The following is an 18,291-nucleotide window of genomic DNA, read 5'->3' on the forward strand; positions in this document are numbered from 1 at the left end:
GATAGGAGCGGCTCACTTACCTTTCCATCGTGACTTTATAGTTCTGGAAAATATAGAGTTTAAAAACATTTTAATATCTTATCAAACACTCTCACTGTCAATGAGTCTCTCTATACAAGTTGATTTATGCACAAAGAATGAAGCCAGATTGATTTGTCACCTTTAGAAACGAGACGTCATTGTCTTTCATCATCTCCTCCATGTCTCTGATTGTGTGTGAAAGAGCTGAGATGTGTGTGTTCATCTCCTCCAGCTTCTCCTTCATCCTCTGCTTCTTCTGCTCCTCTTCCTCCCTCAGTGCAGTGATTGTAGCTTCTTCTTCGTCTTTAAGAAACTGATGAAGCTTCTCAAACTCTTCTTTAATCTGACGCTCTGTGTGCTCAGCTTGAGACTGAAATCAAATCACATTCACTTCAATCATCTCAATCAACACAAATCTCAGATACCCGACATATAACAGATCCAGAAGCAGAAGCTGCTTGTCATTTACAGAAATAATCGACTGGAATTCATGATATTAAATATATCAAATCATAATGGTATAAAGTGATTCACAGTTGTAATGAAAATGACTCTTGATTCTGTTTCCTCACATTGATGTGTTGAGCTGTTTCCTCAAACTCTCCTTTCTTTTTTTCATTGTGTTGAAGTTTCTGTTGTAAGGACTTCAGTGCTGTATTGAGCTCCTCCTAGAATTGAACAAAGAGAAGAGAAGAAACGCCATGGTTACGACTGTAACCTCGGTTCCCTGAAGAGGGAATGAGACGTTTCGTCGATTACTGCTAAGGGAACACTTTGGAACACTTTGTGTTGATGTATTGAAGCACATGTAAAATCAGTCCAACGGTGTGACGGGACGTCAGAGGTGGGTGACGTCAAGAACCAGGAAACTATATAAGCCTGTTCAAACCCAGCCGCTGCAGCTTCATAAGGTCTGAACAAGTCGCTTACAGGCACGTAGGAGATATGGCAGGTGACGCAACGTCTCGTTCCCTCTTCAGGGAACCGAGGTTACAGTCGTAACCGAGGCGTTCCCTTTCAAGGGAACTCGCGTTGCGTCGATTGACGCTAAGGGAACATCTATACTAGCGTTTCTCAACGGGGGCGGTACTGCCCCCTAGGGGGCGTTTGGACAGTGTTGGGGGCGGTGTGAACGAGGTAGCAGAGAGGGGGGCACTCAGGCATAAATGGGGGGCGTTACACACTAACAACACATACAATATTCATTTGAATGTAAAATAAAAATGATGTCTGTGCAAATTAATGAATTAATATTTAAATGTTGCTACTATAGCCCACTCAGACTTGTACAGCTAGTCACCAGCAAATGATCTCCATAACAACAACTACAAACAAATGCAGCAGCCGGCAGCTGTCAGAGTGAACGCTACTGAGGACTGACAACAGCCTCCGAACTCTGCTTTGTGGTTTAAGATAAATGTGTCCAATCAAAATGTACACAAGCTTCACGGTTTAAGAGTAATGTGTCCAATCAAAATGCACACATGCACAATTACGTAGGCTAAAACAATTTTGATATCAAAAAACAGTCAATCAAACATCATGGCGGAAAACAAGTGCAGACAGTAACAGGGTTGAGTACATTAGTTATGGCTTTATTCCCTCACCCACGAACATCCAGCTCCCGATGCTTTGCCAGCAGGTTTTCCGTCCCGTCTAAAGGAGCACCTATTAAGCTTTGCACATGCAGACGAAGTACCGCAGACGTCCCAGTTTGGTTAACGTTACCTCAGGAGCACTCCGGCTCAAGCTGACATCAATGACGGCTATTCAAATTTGAAGCCTATTATATATTGCCGAATTGAGTGCGCGAATGGTCCGTGTATCTTTTGGTCATTTGATTTTCCTTTCAGAAACGGGTATTAAAAAACAAAAAAACAAGTGGCTATTTGATTTTTGCTTTAAAATACAAAAATTAAAATACAAACCTTTTCTATTTTTCAGAGTCAGAAAGGGATGAGCGAAAATTTTTAAATGATTTGAGTTACATTTTCTATTTCGGATAACAAAAAATTAAATTAATTTAAAACAGAAACGAAAAAAGGCCCGTTTGTTCACATTCCGAGACCGGATGTGGCCACTTACGTGACAAGAGCGCCAAATTTGACAGGGTCAGTTGACTCAGTTAGGATTTTAGACATTGCTAAACAAGGCCTGTCATCCACAGAAATCTTAGCGCAGATATCACAAGTATTAAATAGGCGAGCAAGAGGATGTTCCGCAAGAAACGTGAGGAGATTTTGCAATGAAAATGGATGAAAAGTTTGATGGGACTCCCTGAGGCACATTTGGACTTGGAGATGGCAAAAGCCATATATCTCGGTACTTTCTATTTTTTTCTATTTGGATAAAGAAAATCTTTTTTTATTTAAAATAAAAATGTTATTTCACATCCTGTTCAATGATATCCAAACAATGTTGATATTGAAGGATATGGAAACAAATATAGGGAATGTAATGTAGGGTATGCAACAAGGTTATTTTCGTAAACGAAAACTGAAACTAAGACTAAAACTATTGGTCAAAAAACATTTTCGTAAACTGAAATAAAATTAAAAATTCATAATAAATGAAAAACTAAAACTAAACGAAACTAACAACAGTTACTGAAAAACTAACTGAAATAAAATAATAATTAGAAAAAATAAATAATAGTTTTCGTTATTAAGCTCTTTACTTTGGCGGAAAATCCGACCTGTGGCTGATATGGCACTTCATACGCGTGGAGTTGCTGAGGCGATTAACCGCTGTCCTGCTGTGACGCGCTCAATGAAGGACCGTAACGTGGAACACATGGCTAGTGCTAAGCGCTGTTCATAAAGGATGCGTCTGTTGCAGTGGAATGGGAAATAACACAAGGTAATAAGAGGCAAGTTGGATTTCTTTTAACTTGAGCGCAGCATTTTTAGAATGCCGTTTCATTTGCGAGACGCGGGTGCGACAGCATAACAAGTTCGTCACGCACAAAAAACCTTTAATGTTCTAGGCTACTATGTTTGAGATGTCATGTTTTCATGGAGGTTGACAGGCTGAAAGGTGCTGTTATTATCTTTGTTTTTATAAAACATTTACTGCTAATAATATCCACGTGGAGACATTTCCCCGCAATGTATGGAATACCAGGACACGACACACACACACACACACACACACACACACACACACACACACACACACACACACACACACACACACACACACACACACACACACACACACACGTTGGTTTATGTGGTTTATGAGGACTCTCCATAGGCGTAATGGTTTTTATACCGTACAAACTATATATTCTATCCCCCTACACTGCCCCTATCCCTAAACCTACCCATCACAGGAGACATGCTGCATTTTTAATTTTTTAATAAAACATTGTTTTGTATGTTTTTTAAGCCATTTGATTTATGAGGACTTTTGAAATGTCCTCATAAACCACCCATAAGTTGTAATACCAGTGTAATACACATGTCATTATACAAATTTGTGTCCTCATAAACCACATAAACCAACTCACACACACACACACACACACACACACACACACACACACACACACACACACACACACACACACACACACACACACACACACACACACACACAATCTGGTGCACTATCTTAGTGGGGACTCTTCATTGACGTAATGGTTTTAATACTGCACAAACTATTCTGTCTTCTTACACTAACCTGACCCCTAAACCTACCCATCACACAACTTTCTGCATTTTTACATTTACAAAAAAACTAATTTTGTATGATTTATAGCCTTGTGTACCTCAATTTGGGTCTCCACAGTGACACGAGTCCCCATGAGTCTGTGTGTATTCAGGTTTAAGTCCCCACCAGGATAGAAAAACATATACACACTCTCACACACACACACTGCATAGATACTTCATTATGTAATCACACTGGCTTCACAGCAGGTTGTGTTGGCTGCAGTCAGATGAATTGAGCTGGGGTTTTTTTTTAATGTACCAGTGGTCACTCTGCCACATTTACAGCTGAAATAAAGTAAACTAGGCACTTTTAACAAGATTTCATCTTTAATATGAATTAGTTTGTCTGAATTTTTCATATTTTTTTCTTGTATACTTTTAAGTTCCATTTATTTGGTGCTTTGTTCAATCTCAAACCATTATTTTATTTTTATTATTAAGCTGCTTCTCAAGAGTTAACTTTAATCTGGGCAAACATTAAACTTTGCTGAAATTAAGCGTCTCGCTTTGGTCTACACTGGAAGTGTTCTGTTTGCTCTGCTAAACTATAATTACTAAAACTGAAACTAAATAAAATAAAAACTAAATAGAAATGTGTTTGCAAAATAAAAAGTAAACTAAAACTAACAAAACCATTAATAAAACTAACTAAAACTAAACTGAAATTTAAAGCAAATTTGAAAACGATATTAAAATAAAAACTAATTTAAAAAAGCAAAACTATAATAACCTTGGTATGCAATATATATTATGTGCAAAATGTGGTTAAAATCACATTACATTCTAACATTGTAACATTACAATCTAAAAACAAAAATAATGCTTTTGTTTTTAAAATGACTAAAGGCTAAACTAAAAATTAAAATAAAAACAAAAACACAACTAATTATATTAGCCTGCATTTGATTACCCCATTATAATGGTGACTTCCATAAAAATATAATTGTAGGTTTAAAATTCCACATATGGCACATTTATTGTCTCCGACAACAAATATTTCAGCAATATCATATGCATATTTTAGGCAGAATTATTGCGCTACTATTCTATTGTGGTCCGTCTGTTTGGCGCGGTCGTTCACGGAAGCTCGTTTTTCGTTTCGGTTTTAAACTAGTAATTTTATTTTTTATCATCCGAAATAGAAAATGAAACTCAAATCAAAAAAGAGAAACACTTTGTATTTTAATTTTAATTTTGTATTTTTGTTTTTTTTTAATACCCGTTTCTGGAAGGAAAATCAAATGACCAAAAGATACACGGACTGCGAACGATCGCTGCTTTTTCATTGGCCATTTAGTAAAGTTATTGTTCACGTGATTGGTTAATCTTAAAAAGATGTGTGTGTGTGAGCCCTCATTTGCAATACATTTCAAACAATCCATGTGTTTTTGCTTTTTTTCCCCAAGCACAATATTTCTCAACTTGAGGCTTTTACAAGTAGGTTAAATAAAATAAGCAACTTCTGTTTCAGTTTTTTGACCACAAACTAAGGCTTCAGGTATCATTGTTGTAAATGTTTGGCTGTAATAATAAAAGTTTTTTTTAATTTTTTTGTTAATGTTTTCGTTAAGAGTATTATGAAGAGGTCAGGGGGCCGTTTGTTCAAAAAAAGGTTGAGAACCACTGGTCTATACCAACGGCACCATAGCAAGAAGAGTCTGTCCAGTGTGAAATCAAGCCTAGCAGCACTAGAACGAGAGCACTCGGGACCCTGGTGTGGAGTCCAAGTCCAGAGAATAAATGTGTGAAGTGAGGACCAGCCTGCCGCATCACAAATTTCTTGTAGAGGTACTCCTGAGAAATAGGTCATAGAGGCCGCCATACTCCTGGTTTAGTGAGACTGCACCGCCAGAGGTGAAGGCTGTCCGGTCAACTCATAAGCAAGTGGGTTCCTACACCATGAAGTGAAAACCTTCCACTTCAGGGCATAAAGTTTCCTCGTGGAGCGAGCTCTGGATTGTAGAATGGTCTCCACAACCTCAGTTGAGAGACCTGACCCTATGATCTGGGCCCCCTCAGAGGCCAAGCCCACAGGTTCCACAGTTCAGGACGAGGGTGAAATAAAGAGCCCTCTGCTTGGGACAGAACGTCTCCCCTGACGGGAAGCTCCATAGGAGGCCCGTAGAGGAGAGACAATAGATCTTTGAACCGTACTCTGCCTGGCCACCACGGGGCTAAAAGAAGTTCGTCCCTGCGAACTCTCTCCAGAACTCCCGGGAGCAAAGTGATCGGGGGAAAAGCATACAAACGTAGCCTCGGCCACGTCTGTACCAACACATCCAGTCCGAGAGGAGCTGGATGCGTGAGGGAGAACCAGAGTGGACAGTGAGACGTCTCTCGAGACGCAAACAGATCTACTTGAGCCTGGCTGAACTCCCTCCATACTGTATCTGTTCCACCACCTCGGGGTGGAACATCTAATCCCTGGGCCTCAGCCCCTGTCTCGACAGGATGTCTGCTCATAGATGACTTATATAGGTGACCACCGATGTGCTGTCTGTGTGGACCCACACATGGTGGCCCCTGAGGTCTGGTAGGCTCCATAGACCCTAAGTCGAGCGTCCTTCGAGGATCGCTACCCAGCCCGTGAGGGAGGCATCTGTCGTTAGCATCCTGCGACAACAAGAAGCTCTTAAAAACATGGGGACCTGGCACAGGAACCAAGGTTTCTTCCACATAACCAGGGCATGTAGGCATTGCCGCGTAATCATTATCATGCGAAAGGGGTTGACAGGGTCCGAAATTAACACCCGCCAAGCGCCAAATGCGGGTAGATTTTCCGTTTGGCGAGTCAACCTCAAAAGCTATCCGTCACACTGGCGGGTGAATGTTCCAGACATCCAAGTCTCCCGCATATTGATAGCGGCTCCCTGATGCCCGCAAATTAGTTAAAATCTACCGGAATCTTGAGCGAGCGAGCAAGATCTCGCACATTCTGTGCTCCAAACCGTGTAGCGCACGCGCGTGAGAGAGGGAGAGACCTTGCGTGTGTGTGCATCCTAATCTTGGGACGAGATTAGAGCCACAGAACGAGCGCTCCAAGTCTCGCGGGAGTAACCGGTCTGCAGCTAGCTGCCGCTTATTAGCTGTTATGTGGCGATATTTACCAGGAGTGAGCCAACCTTTGAAAAGAAAACCCACAGACGAAAAGGGGGACGAATTACATAAAAGAAAGTTTTGTGAGAAATGGAGGTTTGGAGATAACGGATTGTCAAGAGGATGGCTACAATATGATTCTGACGCTGTCGTGATGAGTTGTTCTGTGTGTCGCCAGTATGCTAAAGATAAAAATAGAAACAACTCATTTGTCATCGGAAATAAAACGATGAAACTTGAGAACATTCGTGACCATGAATACAGCAAGTGTCACATTGCCTGCGTGTCTGTGTCCCTGGCACAATCGGAGCCTCTACTCTTGAAAACTTCCGTGACAGCGCTAATGGCAATGTCAGAGCAGACCAGCAAGAAGATGAAGCTACTGTTTAGGACTGTACATGCCATTGGCAAGAAGGCCAGGCCACTTTCTGACTTCGAGTGGATGTGCGAGTAAGTAAAAAAGTTTTTCCTCTTGTAGCTAGACTAGCATTTTATACGAAGCTATGGGCTAGCATGCATACTGTTAATTATTTTAATTTTTACTGTTAAAAATTAAAATTAATTTTATTTAATTAATTTGAATGCTTGATTTTTCCAGTTTGGATGAACAAAAAGGATTTGCTGTGGGGTCAACATACAGAAATGAGAAGCAGGCCAAAGAGTTTATGCATTATATTGCAGAGGTGGAGAGAAACAACATCAGAGAAAATCTAGAAAACACAAAATTTCTCTCCATCATGTCAGATGGCTCCACAGACAGCTCTGTAAAAGAGGAGGAGTTAGTGTATGTCAGATTCTGTCACAAGGGCAAGATCGAGTCTAAGTTTGTTGGAATTAATGCAGTGGAGAAGGCAGATGCCGCACATATAAGTAAAGCCATCAGCGACATCATGGAGGGAGTGTGTGATGGGTGGGAGAGTAAGTTGGTCGCTCTGGGAACTGATGGCGCTGCCGTTATGACTGGAGCCAAGAGTGGTGTGGTCAGCCAGCTGAAGGGGGACAGGGCCTACATCATCGGCATCCACTGTATGGCACACCGCCTTGAACTCGCCTTTTCTGATGCCATCCGTTCCAACGTGATGTTTCAGAAAATAGAAGACCTCCTCAGTGGGCTTTATACATTCTACCACACCAGTTCACTGAACAGGGCAAACCTCATAAACAGCTTTCAGGCTCTTGGGCACACACCACTGGTGCCCACCAGAATTGGCGGGACCCGATGGGTAGGACACCTATTGCGTGCACTGGATCACTTCCTGCGAGGTTACCAGGGGCTTGTCCAGCACCTGGAACAGATATTGGTCTAGATTGCTACGGTATATTATGTACTCCAAAAGTCATCATCAATATGTAATGTCAATTGTCAAGTACATAAGAAATAATTTTAAAATTGGTCAATACTTTATACACTAATAAAACATGTCATTATTATTTTTTAACAGCAAGTAATTGTCTATTTGTATGTCTTTGTTCTTAATGCATTTTAGATTCAATCTGCTGATGCCCAAAATGTCAGAGGTGTCCAGCAAGCAAAGGCCAGGAAATACTATAGTACTGTGAGGGAGGCTGTTGTTATCCACTTCTGTGGCTTCCTGCATGACACACTAACCCACCTGAGCAACCTGTCTGCCTGTCTGCAGAGGTCCACAATCACCATAGCAGAAGCCCACAGCTTCTTGTGCTCAACACAGGCAGTACTTAAGAAGTACAAAACCAAGTATGTTAATTTAAGCTGCAATAAGAAATACTTAAAGAGAATTAATAGAAATGATTACTACATCAATAAGAGAGGGAGAATGTGAAAGAGTGTCTTGTATAGAATGGGAAACTGAGCATTTTGTCATCAGAAAAGGGCCCATGATGAAGGCCACAATGGCCAACAGCTATGAGGGAATTTCACTGACCAGAGGTGACATAAAGACCCACGTCGCCTCACAGGACAAAATGATTGACAGTCTAGTGGAGAGTATGACTACCAGGTTCCAGGATGCCAGTATAGGGGTCCTGTGTGCAACCAAGCTGGTTAGCTTCACCAACTGGCCAGAGTCAGGAGATGCAGCAGCAGGTTACTTTATGTTTTGTATTACAGGGCAGTCAGGTTCATGATCATATTTTTATAGTTTGAGAAGTAAAACTGCATGATGCTTGTTGTAATGTTGTAATGTTGTATAACATTATTCTAGATTTTGGTGACACTGAACTGGAAACCTTGGTGGACCACTTCAAGCCTGTCCTTGAGGCCTCTGGCATTCATGTTGAAAGAATCCCTGACCAGTGGACAGTCCTGAAGGTGCTGATATACCAAGAGCCCCAGTCCCTGGAGAAGATATCCTGGTTCCATGTCAACAGGAGCCATCAGCATTCCTGCCCTGATTTGCTGGCATTGGTTGACCTAGTCCTGTCCTTCCCTGCCTCCACAGCTGAATGTGAAAGAGGTTTTAGTACCATGAAACAGGTGAAAACCGATTGGCGCTCCAACCTAAAGTCTGATACACTGTCAGATCTCCTTATGGTCCAGCTGTCCTCTCCAGAGATCAGGGAGTATGATCCAAGCAAAGCTGTGATGCTGTGGCACCAAGACTCTGTTAGGAGTAGGAGGCCAGAATTCATGGACCATGCAAAAGGGGTAATTGTGGTAGAGAGTGAGGAGTCGGATGACTATGAGGTTTAAGTTCATTAGATTAAGTATCGGATAGTTTTACGAAACCTTCAAATGTACTGTTATGAGCACTAGTTCCATGCTCACATCTTCCATATCTTATTATTTGTTGCTCTGTTTTTACTTCTATGTACTCTTATTTATTCAACATAAATACCTTATCTCAATTAAATGTACTGAAATAAATGTATATGTGAGACAAAAAGGCTGTTTATTATTTTGGCCGGTAAAAAATATGCTTGGCTGGTGGATTTTTTCATCTACCAGTCCCCGTGGCAGGTGAGCCAAAAAGTTAATTTCGGACCCTGGGGGTTGACCCTCGGGTACATCCTGTAAGGAACTCAGCTTTTTGGAAATATTAATAATCAATAATATCTTGTTATTATTAATTATAAATATTTGGGTCAGTTAATTGGATTAACTTGATGTGGGTGAATTAATATTACAATCAATTAATCAGTTCTTCCAACGAACTATTTTGATTATTAATTTATTCTAATAAAGGGTATCTTCCATGGCCACCGAAGAATAATTATTTCTTCGCCTGTACAGTACTTTGAGCCAGTAGCAAAAACCGTGATCGTAAAGTGACTTGTATTGCAAACAAAACAGAACCAAATACATATTATGTACAAGTTTTATTAACTAAATATAGATATTTATATGAATATAAATAAACTAAACAACATACACACATGAATACATAAATAGGTTAGTGATAGGATGAAATTGGAAACCGGAAGAGGGTCTATGAGAAGAACCATCAGAATTCATTTTCACATTTCATTGAATTGAATACTTGCATTTGTAATGGGAACAATTCTTGAAGTTGTTGAAAATTGGAGTCGTTGTTGGTTGGAGTCTTTGTTGGTTGGAGTCTTTGTTCCAAAACTCCTGAGATTGTCCTTGGTTTTTTGTGAGAGAGTCTTCTCTCTTTTCCATGAGGCCGGATCTGGTTGGAATCGAGGCCTGCTGGGCCCTGGGGCCTCCGTGGAGGGGGAGGGGGCTCCCCAGTCTCACCAGAACAGTGTTGCGGCTGGATGAAAAAACTAAGAGAGAGCGGTCACTGTTGCCTGCCTCTGATATACCCTGAGAAAAGAACCAACCCCTAAGGTTTGAATGGACCTATGAGTAAGGTGACATGTCCGAGAGGGGAAGCGGCTCTTAGTTGATTTATGGTCTTTGTCCCCAGCATGCTTAGACTGTTCATTCAAGCTCAAATAGACATAACAAATTCACATTGCATTCTAAGAGAAGGTGATGTACATCAAAGTGTGTGTCATTAAATGAGGATTAATTTGCTAGGAAGCATGATACAGGTGAGGTTATATTGACCGTTGGGTGGTTGTTCAACCACATACACCCCAATCAAACATACCATGTTGTTATACCTAATAGTACACGAGACAGTAAATCATCACAGTTTCTGTGAGGCATGTTCCTTCATAGATCAGAGTAACACCGCAAAGTTTATTTAATTAAAGATGGTCTCTCTCTCTTAAGCATGTGGCGCATGTGGCCACATTCCTTTGAGGTCGTAAAGTCTGTTATCAGTCTTAAAGTGTTCTGTAACCGGACACCCGGCTGACAAAGTAACTTCATTTGTGAGGTTAATTTTGGGGGAGAGTTTCATAGACCTTTATATTCATTAAATATAGTGAATATGAATAATTAGTGTGTGTCTGATTGGTCCAGACCCTACAATCCTTACCCTGAACTGAGCGTCCTTCCAGGATCGCTCCCCCAGCCCGTGAACCAGGCATCTGTCGTTAGCATCCTGCGACGACAAAAAGGGGAAAACCCTTTGGTCCTGAGCCACCACTGCGAGAGTCTCATGTACAGCAGGCTAAACGGTATCACGCTGGACGCTGCTGCCATCAAACCCAACAGTCTCTGAAACTGTTTGACAGTGAGTGACTGGTCTAGCATTATTCTTTTCACAGCTGAAAGGATGGACTCTATGCGTGCCGGAGACAGGGCCGCATCAACATAGAATTCCACACTACCCCTAGAAAAGTGGTCCTCTGTAATGGAGAACACACACTCTTCTTGCCGTTTAGCCGTAACCCCATCTTTTTCATGTGGGTGAGAACGACATCTCAATGTGGCGCCAGAGCTGTATCTACGCATTTCGTGAAAGTGCGGGGTGTTAGTGCTAGGTTGAACGGAAGAACTCGATATTGGTATGCTTTGCCCCCCAAAGCAAACCTCAGGAACTTCCCGTGATATGGAAGGATGGAAAAGTGGAAGTATGCGTCCTTGAGATCTTTCGTGACAGACCAGTCCTCGGATCTGATCTGTGTGGCACGATTTGTCTCAACATTTTGAACTTTAGTTACATGACGGAAACGTACAGAACTATTAAAATCAAAATGGGACACAACCCCCCATCCTTCTCTGGAACGATGAAATACCGGCTGTAAAACCGGTGTCCCTGATAAAGGAAGGTACATATTCTATGACCGCTATGTCCAACAGGATTTTCACTTTTTGTTCCATTACCAGAACCTGCTCGGGGCTCACCACGGTGGGATGAAAGCCCCTTTTGGTCTGCAGGACCCAACGAGAAATATTTGGCAGTAGCTTCCGCTCTGCCAAGAATTCTACTAGACGTACCAGCCTCTCGAGAGGTTTCTGGATTCAGTTTTTGTTGAGCAATCAGCCCGTCATCCTGTAACGGTGAACCGGCAGGGAAGGACTGAACTGACTGCTCCAGGACCCTCCTCGGAGGGGGCGGGCATCCCAGGGCCACTACGTTTCCGGGTGGCACCTGAGATATGTGCTCGCTGGAGACAGCTGCGCCCTGTAACACACGAGGTGGCAGGGTTAGCATAACGGTCCCCCGAGGGCACCGAAGGGAGACGGGCACCGTAAAATGAGGTGTTAACCGCTCTGCATCGGTGGGGAACTGCCCTTTTCTTTGCAGCTTTCTTGGAAATAATGATGGTCCTCAGATACGTCTTATCCCATGAAGGCTGCTGTTGAGCGCGCTTTCCGTGTCCACAGTCTTTTTGTGGGGGAACATGGGAAGCCACTCTCTGTTTTTGTATGGCACGATGTGAGGAGCTGGTTTTAAAAGTTTGGGGCTGCTCCCACTCAGCAACACCGGAGACATGAGTCTGGCGAGGGAGAAGTTTTAGGAAGGCAGCCTTTTCTTGTATGGCTGATTCCTGAACCCTCTTGATGACCGTGTTCACTGCGTCGCCGAAGAGGCCAGATAGAGAGATAGGAAAATCCATAAAAAAATTGTTCTCCTTTTCTTTAATATTGCTCAAATTGAGCCAGAAATGTCTCTCAGTGGCCACCAGGGCTGCCATAGACCGGCCGATAGAAATAGCCGTCTCCTTGGCGACCCTGAGAGACAAATCTGTGGCTCGACGCAGTTCACAAACTGCATTCAGGCCAATAGCCCCGCCCTCATCAATGTCTCCTAACATTTCAGCCTGGTAAGCCTGCAGCAGCGACATTGTGTGAAGGCATGCTGCAGCCTGATCAGCTGCTGAATAAGCCTTACCCACCAATGCTGAAGTTACTCTAACTGGCTTGGTGGGTAATAATGTGGCTTTAAGGGAAGATGCAGAATCAGGGGAGAGATGGCTCGCGAGCGTCTCTTCCACCTTCGGCATTTACCCATATCCGTGCTCTTTATATTGTGTAATATATTGAAATTATATTGTATATTGTGTAATGATTGTGCACCGTACATTCTATATTACACAGATTTCTTCTACGATCTCGACACCTCAGTGTGGAGATCGGGAAAAAACGGAAGGCTCAGGCGTTGAGATTGTGAACGAGAGGGCAGGAAGCGTTTGTCTAGTTTGCTTTTTAAACGAATGTCCTGCTTATCTGCCTGCCATATTTAATATTTTGACCGCTCTTGTTACAACCTCAACAAGCTCCTCAAAAGCATGAGACTGAGGTGGCGAATCCTCAGTATCACGAGCATAAACACTAACAACATCCAGTCCCACGGAACTGGATAGCTGTAGTGTTGGTGCCTGTATCGGGGTGGAAGAAACCGCGGCGCGTGCTTCCGAACCCTGATACGAGGCATTAGATCTGTCAGGTGAAGTCAGAGATAAGGCAGAGCCCATCTCTAACACCGCTGACAGATCCATTTGCGAAACCCAAGTCAGAAGTCTTCGCTGTGCCTCCGCAGTAGCGGGACCTGAGCCTTGGGGGACACGAGCCTGGGCGTCCTCGTAAAAAAACGCCAGGTGGGATCGGAGTGTCCGCAAGGGAAGCACAATACAGTGCTCACAGTCAGCGCCCTCCAGCGCTGAACCTGCATGCTCCTCTCCCAAACAAACAACACATAAAGTGTGTGTGTCCCCACCCGTTAAATAATGCGGGCAGGGGTGCACACACACTCTAAACTGCTGCGTGCTCGCCATAGTCTAAATATATATATATAACAGACAACACCAAATAACAAGGACGATTTCACATAGAGCGCTTGTGAAAACACAGAAGCTGTAGCGGCTGGGTTTGAACAGGCTTATATAGTTTCTTGGTTCATGACGTCACCCGTCTCTAACATCCCCTCACCCCATTGGACTGATTTTACATGTGCTTCAATACATCAACACGCAAAGCGTTCCCTTAGCGTCAATCGACGCAACGCGAGTTCCTTTGAAAGGGAAATAAAGTGATATGATCATACAAATCTTTGCAAAAGTATTTACCCCCACCTTGATTTCTTCTGTTTGTGTGTAAATATCATACTAAATTGATTCAGAAATTAAAACGTACCATAAAACAAAGGCAACCTGAGCGAACACAAACTAAAGTTTGTAAATGACAATGTTATTTAATGAAGCAAAAAAGTTATCCAATACTAACTGGGCCTGCGTGCTAATGTATTTGGCCCCATAGTTACTAATTCCTCAAATCTATGAAACTGTATTTATAATGTTGTTCAACTGGAATAAACACAACCAGTCCTGATCACTGCAGTCCTGTTCAATCAAATAAACACTTAAATAGGCCAACAGCATGAAGTTGGTTACAAATCTTAAACAGCAACACACTATTGACAAAGGTGAAAGAAACTCCAGGAATAATGAAGACGGTGATTGAAATACATCTGTCTGTGATGGATTACAAAGCTTTTTCAAAGGCTCTTGGACTCAAAGAACCACAGTGAGAGCCATTATATCCAAATGGGAAAAACTCAGGACAGTAGCAAACCTTCCCAGAAGTGGCTCAAAGTCACCAAAGGGTCAAGAATAACATTTTAGAAACTGAATTTGTCTTATTTTATATTAGAAAATGCTAAAGGACAATGTCCTATCTTTAGTCTGCAAACTGAAGCTCAAGCAACAAGACAATGATTCAAAGAATAGTGAGTAAATCCACCTCTGAACGGCTCAAAAAAGCACAATGACAGTTTTGGAGTGGCCTTGTCAAAGGCCTGACCTGAAACCAATTGAGAAGATGTGGCAGGACCTTAAACAGGCAGTTCATGCTTGAAAACCCTCCAATAAGGCTGAACTAAAGTTGTCCGCTCAATTGTGCTCTTTTTTGCTAAATAATGATATCTATGAAAAAGACCCCACTATTTAGTTTGAGACACAAAACAAGAAATCAGGATGGGAAAATAATTTTACCGCACAGTAAATGTCATAAGAAGTTTAAAATGGCATTGAAATAGTAATGCATGGATGTGATGATATCTATGTTTATGACTAATTATTGTTCTTTACATGTGAAACAAGAAACATTTGTCTTATCCAGGCCATCATCGAAGACACCAACATCAAAAAATGACAAAGGTTTTAAATTGTAAGTGTCCAGCTCAACCGTGCCGCACAATAGTGGTGGGGGAAAAAATCGATTCTGTTCAGTATCGCGATATTTTGCGCACGCAATTATATCGATACAGTAGCGCAAAGTATTGCGATATTTAATTATAAAATTATCTGTTTTACTTTCCGGATTTCTCAGAGTTTACTCTGATCATTTACATTTGCGTATTACATCCACAAGGTGGCGCTTGTTGCGGTGCTTTGTTGTCGTACATTCGACAGCAAATTCAAATGAAAATGGCTTCAGTATTACGGTTGTCCTCTATTTTTCACTGCTTGAGAACATGGGTTGAAATCGCCCTCTAAACCCTCATTCACTAAGTTAGGGCTATTCCCTAAGTTAACGTTAGTCCACTAATAGGCTACTGTTCACTTGAAGGAGTGAATGAAAACGAGTAAGCGACAGGCGTTGAGCGTACATAGCTGTACATTGGTTAATGCAGTGCAATGTGGGACAGAGACGCGATCTGACACGCGTCACATTTTCTCACAAATCTCTACGTTTATTTTAATAATTCAAGATTGCTCTTATGAGAACACTCGACAAAACTGACATTTTGGCATAATTTGTGTGTGTTATGGTTTGTTCAAGCCCGAAAGAGAACTTGATACTGACGCGCGTCTTTTCTGTGGGTCGTGTGTGTGTGTGTGTGTAATACAGGCAGGATTTAACGGATACTGCGTAATTGCGTTAAACATTTTTTAACGCTTTAAACTTTTTTTTTTTTTGTTGCGGTGCCGCGGTGGGCAAGTGATGAAACCGTTGCAATGTGTCCCGAATGTTCAAGAACAAGTTTTTCAGTTTTTGCACTTCAGTTAATGTGTAGAAGATAATGTTTACAGAATTAAATGTGACATTTAAAGTGAGGTGAGCGGTCTTATTTTCCTAATATTTTGTAATGTCTTTGAATAATATGGGGGACGTGAATCGCAATATCGCAGAATCGAATCGCAATACTTGCTGTATCGCAATATATTGATAATCGCAATAATATTGAATCGTGGCCCAAATATCGCAATACTATCGAATCGTCACATTTTTGCCAATTCCCACCCCTACTTGGTATGATTGTGGAACTAGGCCTCCCAAAAGTAGTAAACAACTGTAGTGTCTAATAGGGTTGAAAGAACACCTTTTTTTACCTGACTACGCCACCTCCTGGTAAGGGCAGGAGGAACCCTTTTGAACCCTTAGTATATAAGGTTGTATGTCGTGAACTCTGATTTACCCCCGAACAGGAACAAGAGGCATGTGTTATACAAAAGTAAATAAAGTTTATTACAAGTGTTTCGTTAAAAAAAAAAACCTATTAAAATACCAACAGCATAATTAAAATTAACCCGAAAATTCATTGGTTGGGGAAAGCAGTGTTACTCTCCTCAGGATAAGAAGGTTAGGTCGGCTCGTACACGCCACCCGAATCAGTGACTGTGGTAGACAGAAGAGGGAGACAGCAAACCCAACACCAAGAAGTACATGCACTTTACACTCAACGTCTAACTATTCACTACACACTTAGCATCTAAACTATTCACTACAAAATACCATGTCGAAGTTGAGTATACACACCACTACAAAATGTCAACCAGTGCAGTCTCACCACGGAAAGAGCCTTCTTTGTACAATGTCACGCTGTGGATAGACAAAGAGAGAGGAGAGCAACCTGTATTTAAACCACCATTCAAAATATAACACCCCGTAGATACCCAATACAGGATATCAATTCTAAATCACAGTAGGGCACTAGACATCTTGAAATTGACTAAAAAGAAACCACTTGACAACGAAACACACAAAAGAAAAAATAAATAACAATAGCAAACAGTGGCTGGTCTGGTCCGCCTTTAAACAAACAAACACATTAGAACATTAGTTGCAAGTTCCAAAGTTACATTGCCTTGCACATAATCAACAAAGGAATAAAATATAAGCCTACTTTGCAAGGTTACACAAAGTCCTGTAGCACAGTAATGCAATTCCGATGCTAAAGATAAAACAACATTATAAATATCAGGGCTAAACTCATTCAGATACACAGATAAATGCATGTATATCGTTTACCGTATCTCCGGTCCCTACAACCACAGCAGCTGAATTTGTGGCTACGTCAGCTGTGGACTGAAACATACAAATAATCTTTACTACACAGAACAAACTACAGATTGAGCAAATTCTATTAACATAGCAAGCATCACACAAACAAGCAGTCACATGAGTGAAAACCAAACAAAATTAGCTGACACCATTCAATGCTACACCATACAGATTTCAATTAGGGATGGCTGACGCGAAACAGTCGTTCCGAAGCTTTGTGAGATCCCGAAGCGCAGATGTTTCGAAACACTGATTCGAAGCGTGATTCAAAACACCCATGTCACGTGACTATGGCCAAACGAAGCCTCGAAGTGTTTCACGATGTGTTTCATCAGGTGTGATCCGCCGAATCAGCGTTTGATTGACACGGTCGGAAACAGACCACACAATCGCACATCTGTATAAAAGAGAAATCAACGCATGAGTATAGCACAGAGTATAGCCTACATATAGTGACACATTAATAGATACATAGATATAAATATATATAGACAGCTAGATTAATAGATAGATAGATACATATAGCCTATAGATAGATATATGGATACATATATATAGATTATAGATACATATTTAAATACATAGATAGATTATAGATACATATTATATATACATATCTAAATACATAGATAGATAGATTTGGATAGATAGATAAAATGGAGGCTCCCCAGAAGAGATGCCGTACATCTGTGCTGTGGGAGCATTTCCATTTAGAAACCCCAAATAAAGTGAGATGTGTGTGTGTGTGTGTGAAATGCAACGCAGGAATCAACTGTACAATTAGGTAGGCCACAATGACCATACTATGTAATTGGCCATAACTGTCATATTATTGTCATTATTATATTTTTTTTCTCCTGTTTTGGCTCATAGGCTCACATCTGCAAGAAGGTC

At 41.5% G+C, this 18,291-nt stretch overlaps 1 protein-coding gene across 1 annotated transcript in view; it reads right to left on the bottom strand.

Annotated features, from left to right (window-relative positions):
• LOC143710664 (E3 ubiquitin-protein ligase TRIM35-like) overlaps positions 1 to 18,291 on the bottom strand; it is a 90,559-nt gene that overhangs the window by 14,956 nt on the left and 57,312 nt on the right. Inside the window, exons 2-4 of the mRNA XM_077201689.1 lie at positions 594 to 689; positions 161 to 391; positions 21 to 43 (exon numbers count right to left, since the gene is read on the bottom strand). Coding sequence (XP_077057804.1) covers positions 21 to 43; positions 161 to 391; positions 594 to 689 — 350 coding nt within the window. The remainder of the gene's footprint in view (positions 1 to 20; positions 44 to 160; positions 392 to 593; positions 690 to 18,291) is intronic.

The sequence above is a fragment of the Siphateles boraxobius genome, unplaced genomic scaffold (assembly GCF_051911475.1).
Source record: "Siphateles boraxobius isolate OS27281-9 unplaced genomic scaffold, OSU_SipBor_1 117, whole genome shotgun sequence".
Classification (NCBI taxonomy): domain Eukaryota; kingdom Metazoa; phylum Chordata; class Actinopteri; order Cypriniformes; family Leuciscidae; genus Siphateles; species Siphateles boraxobius.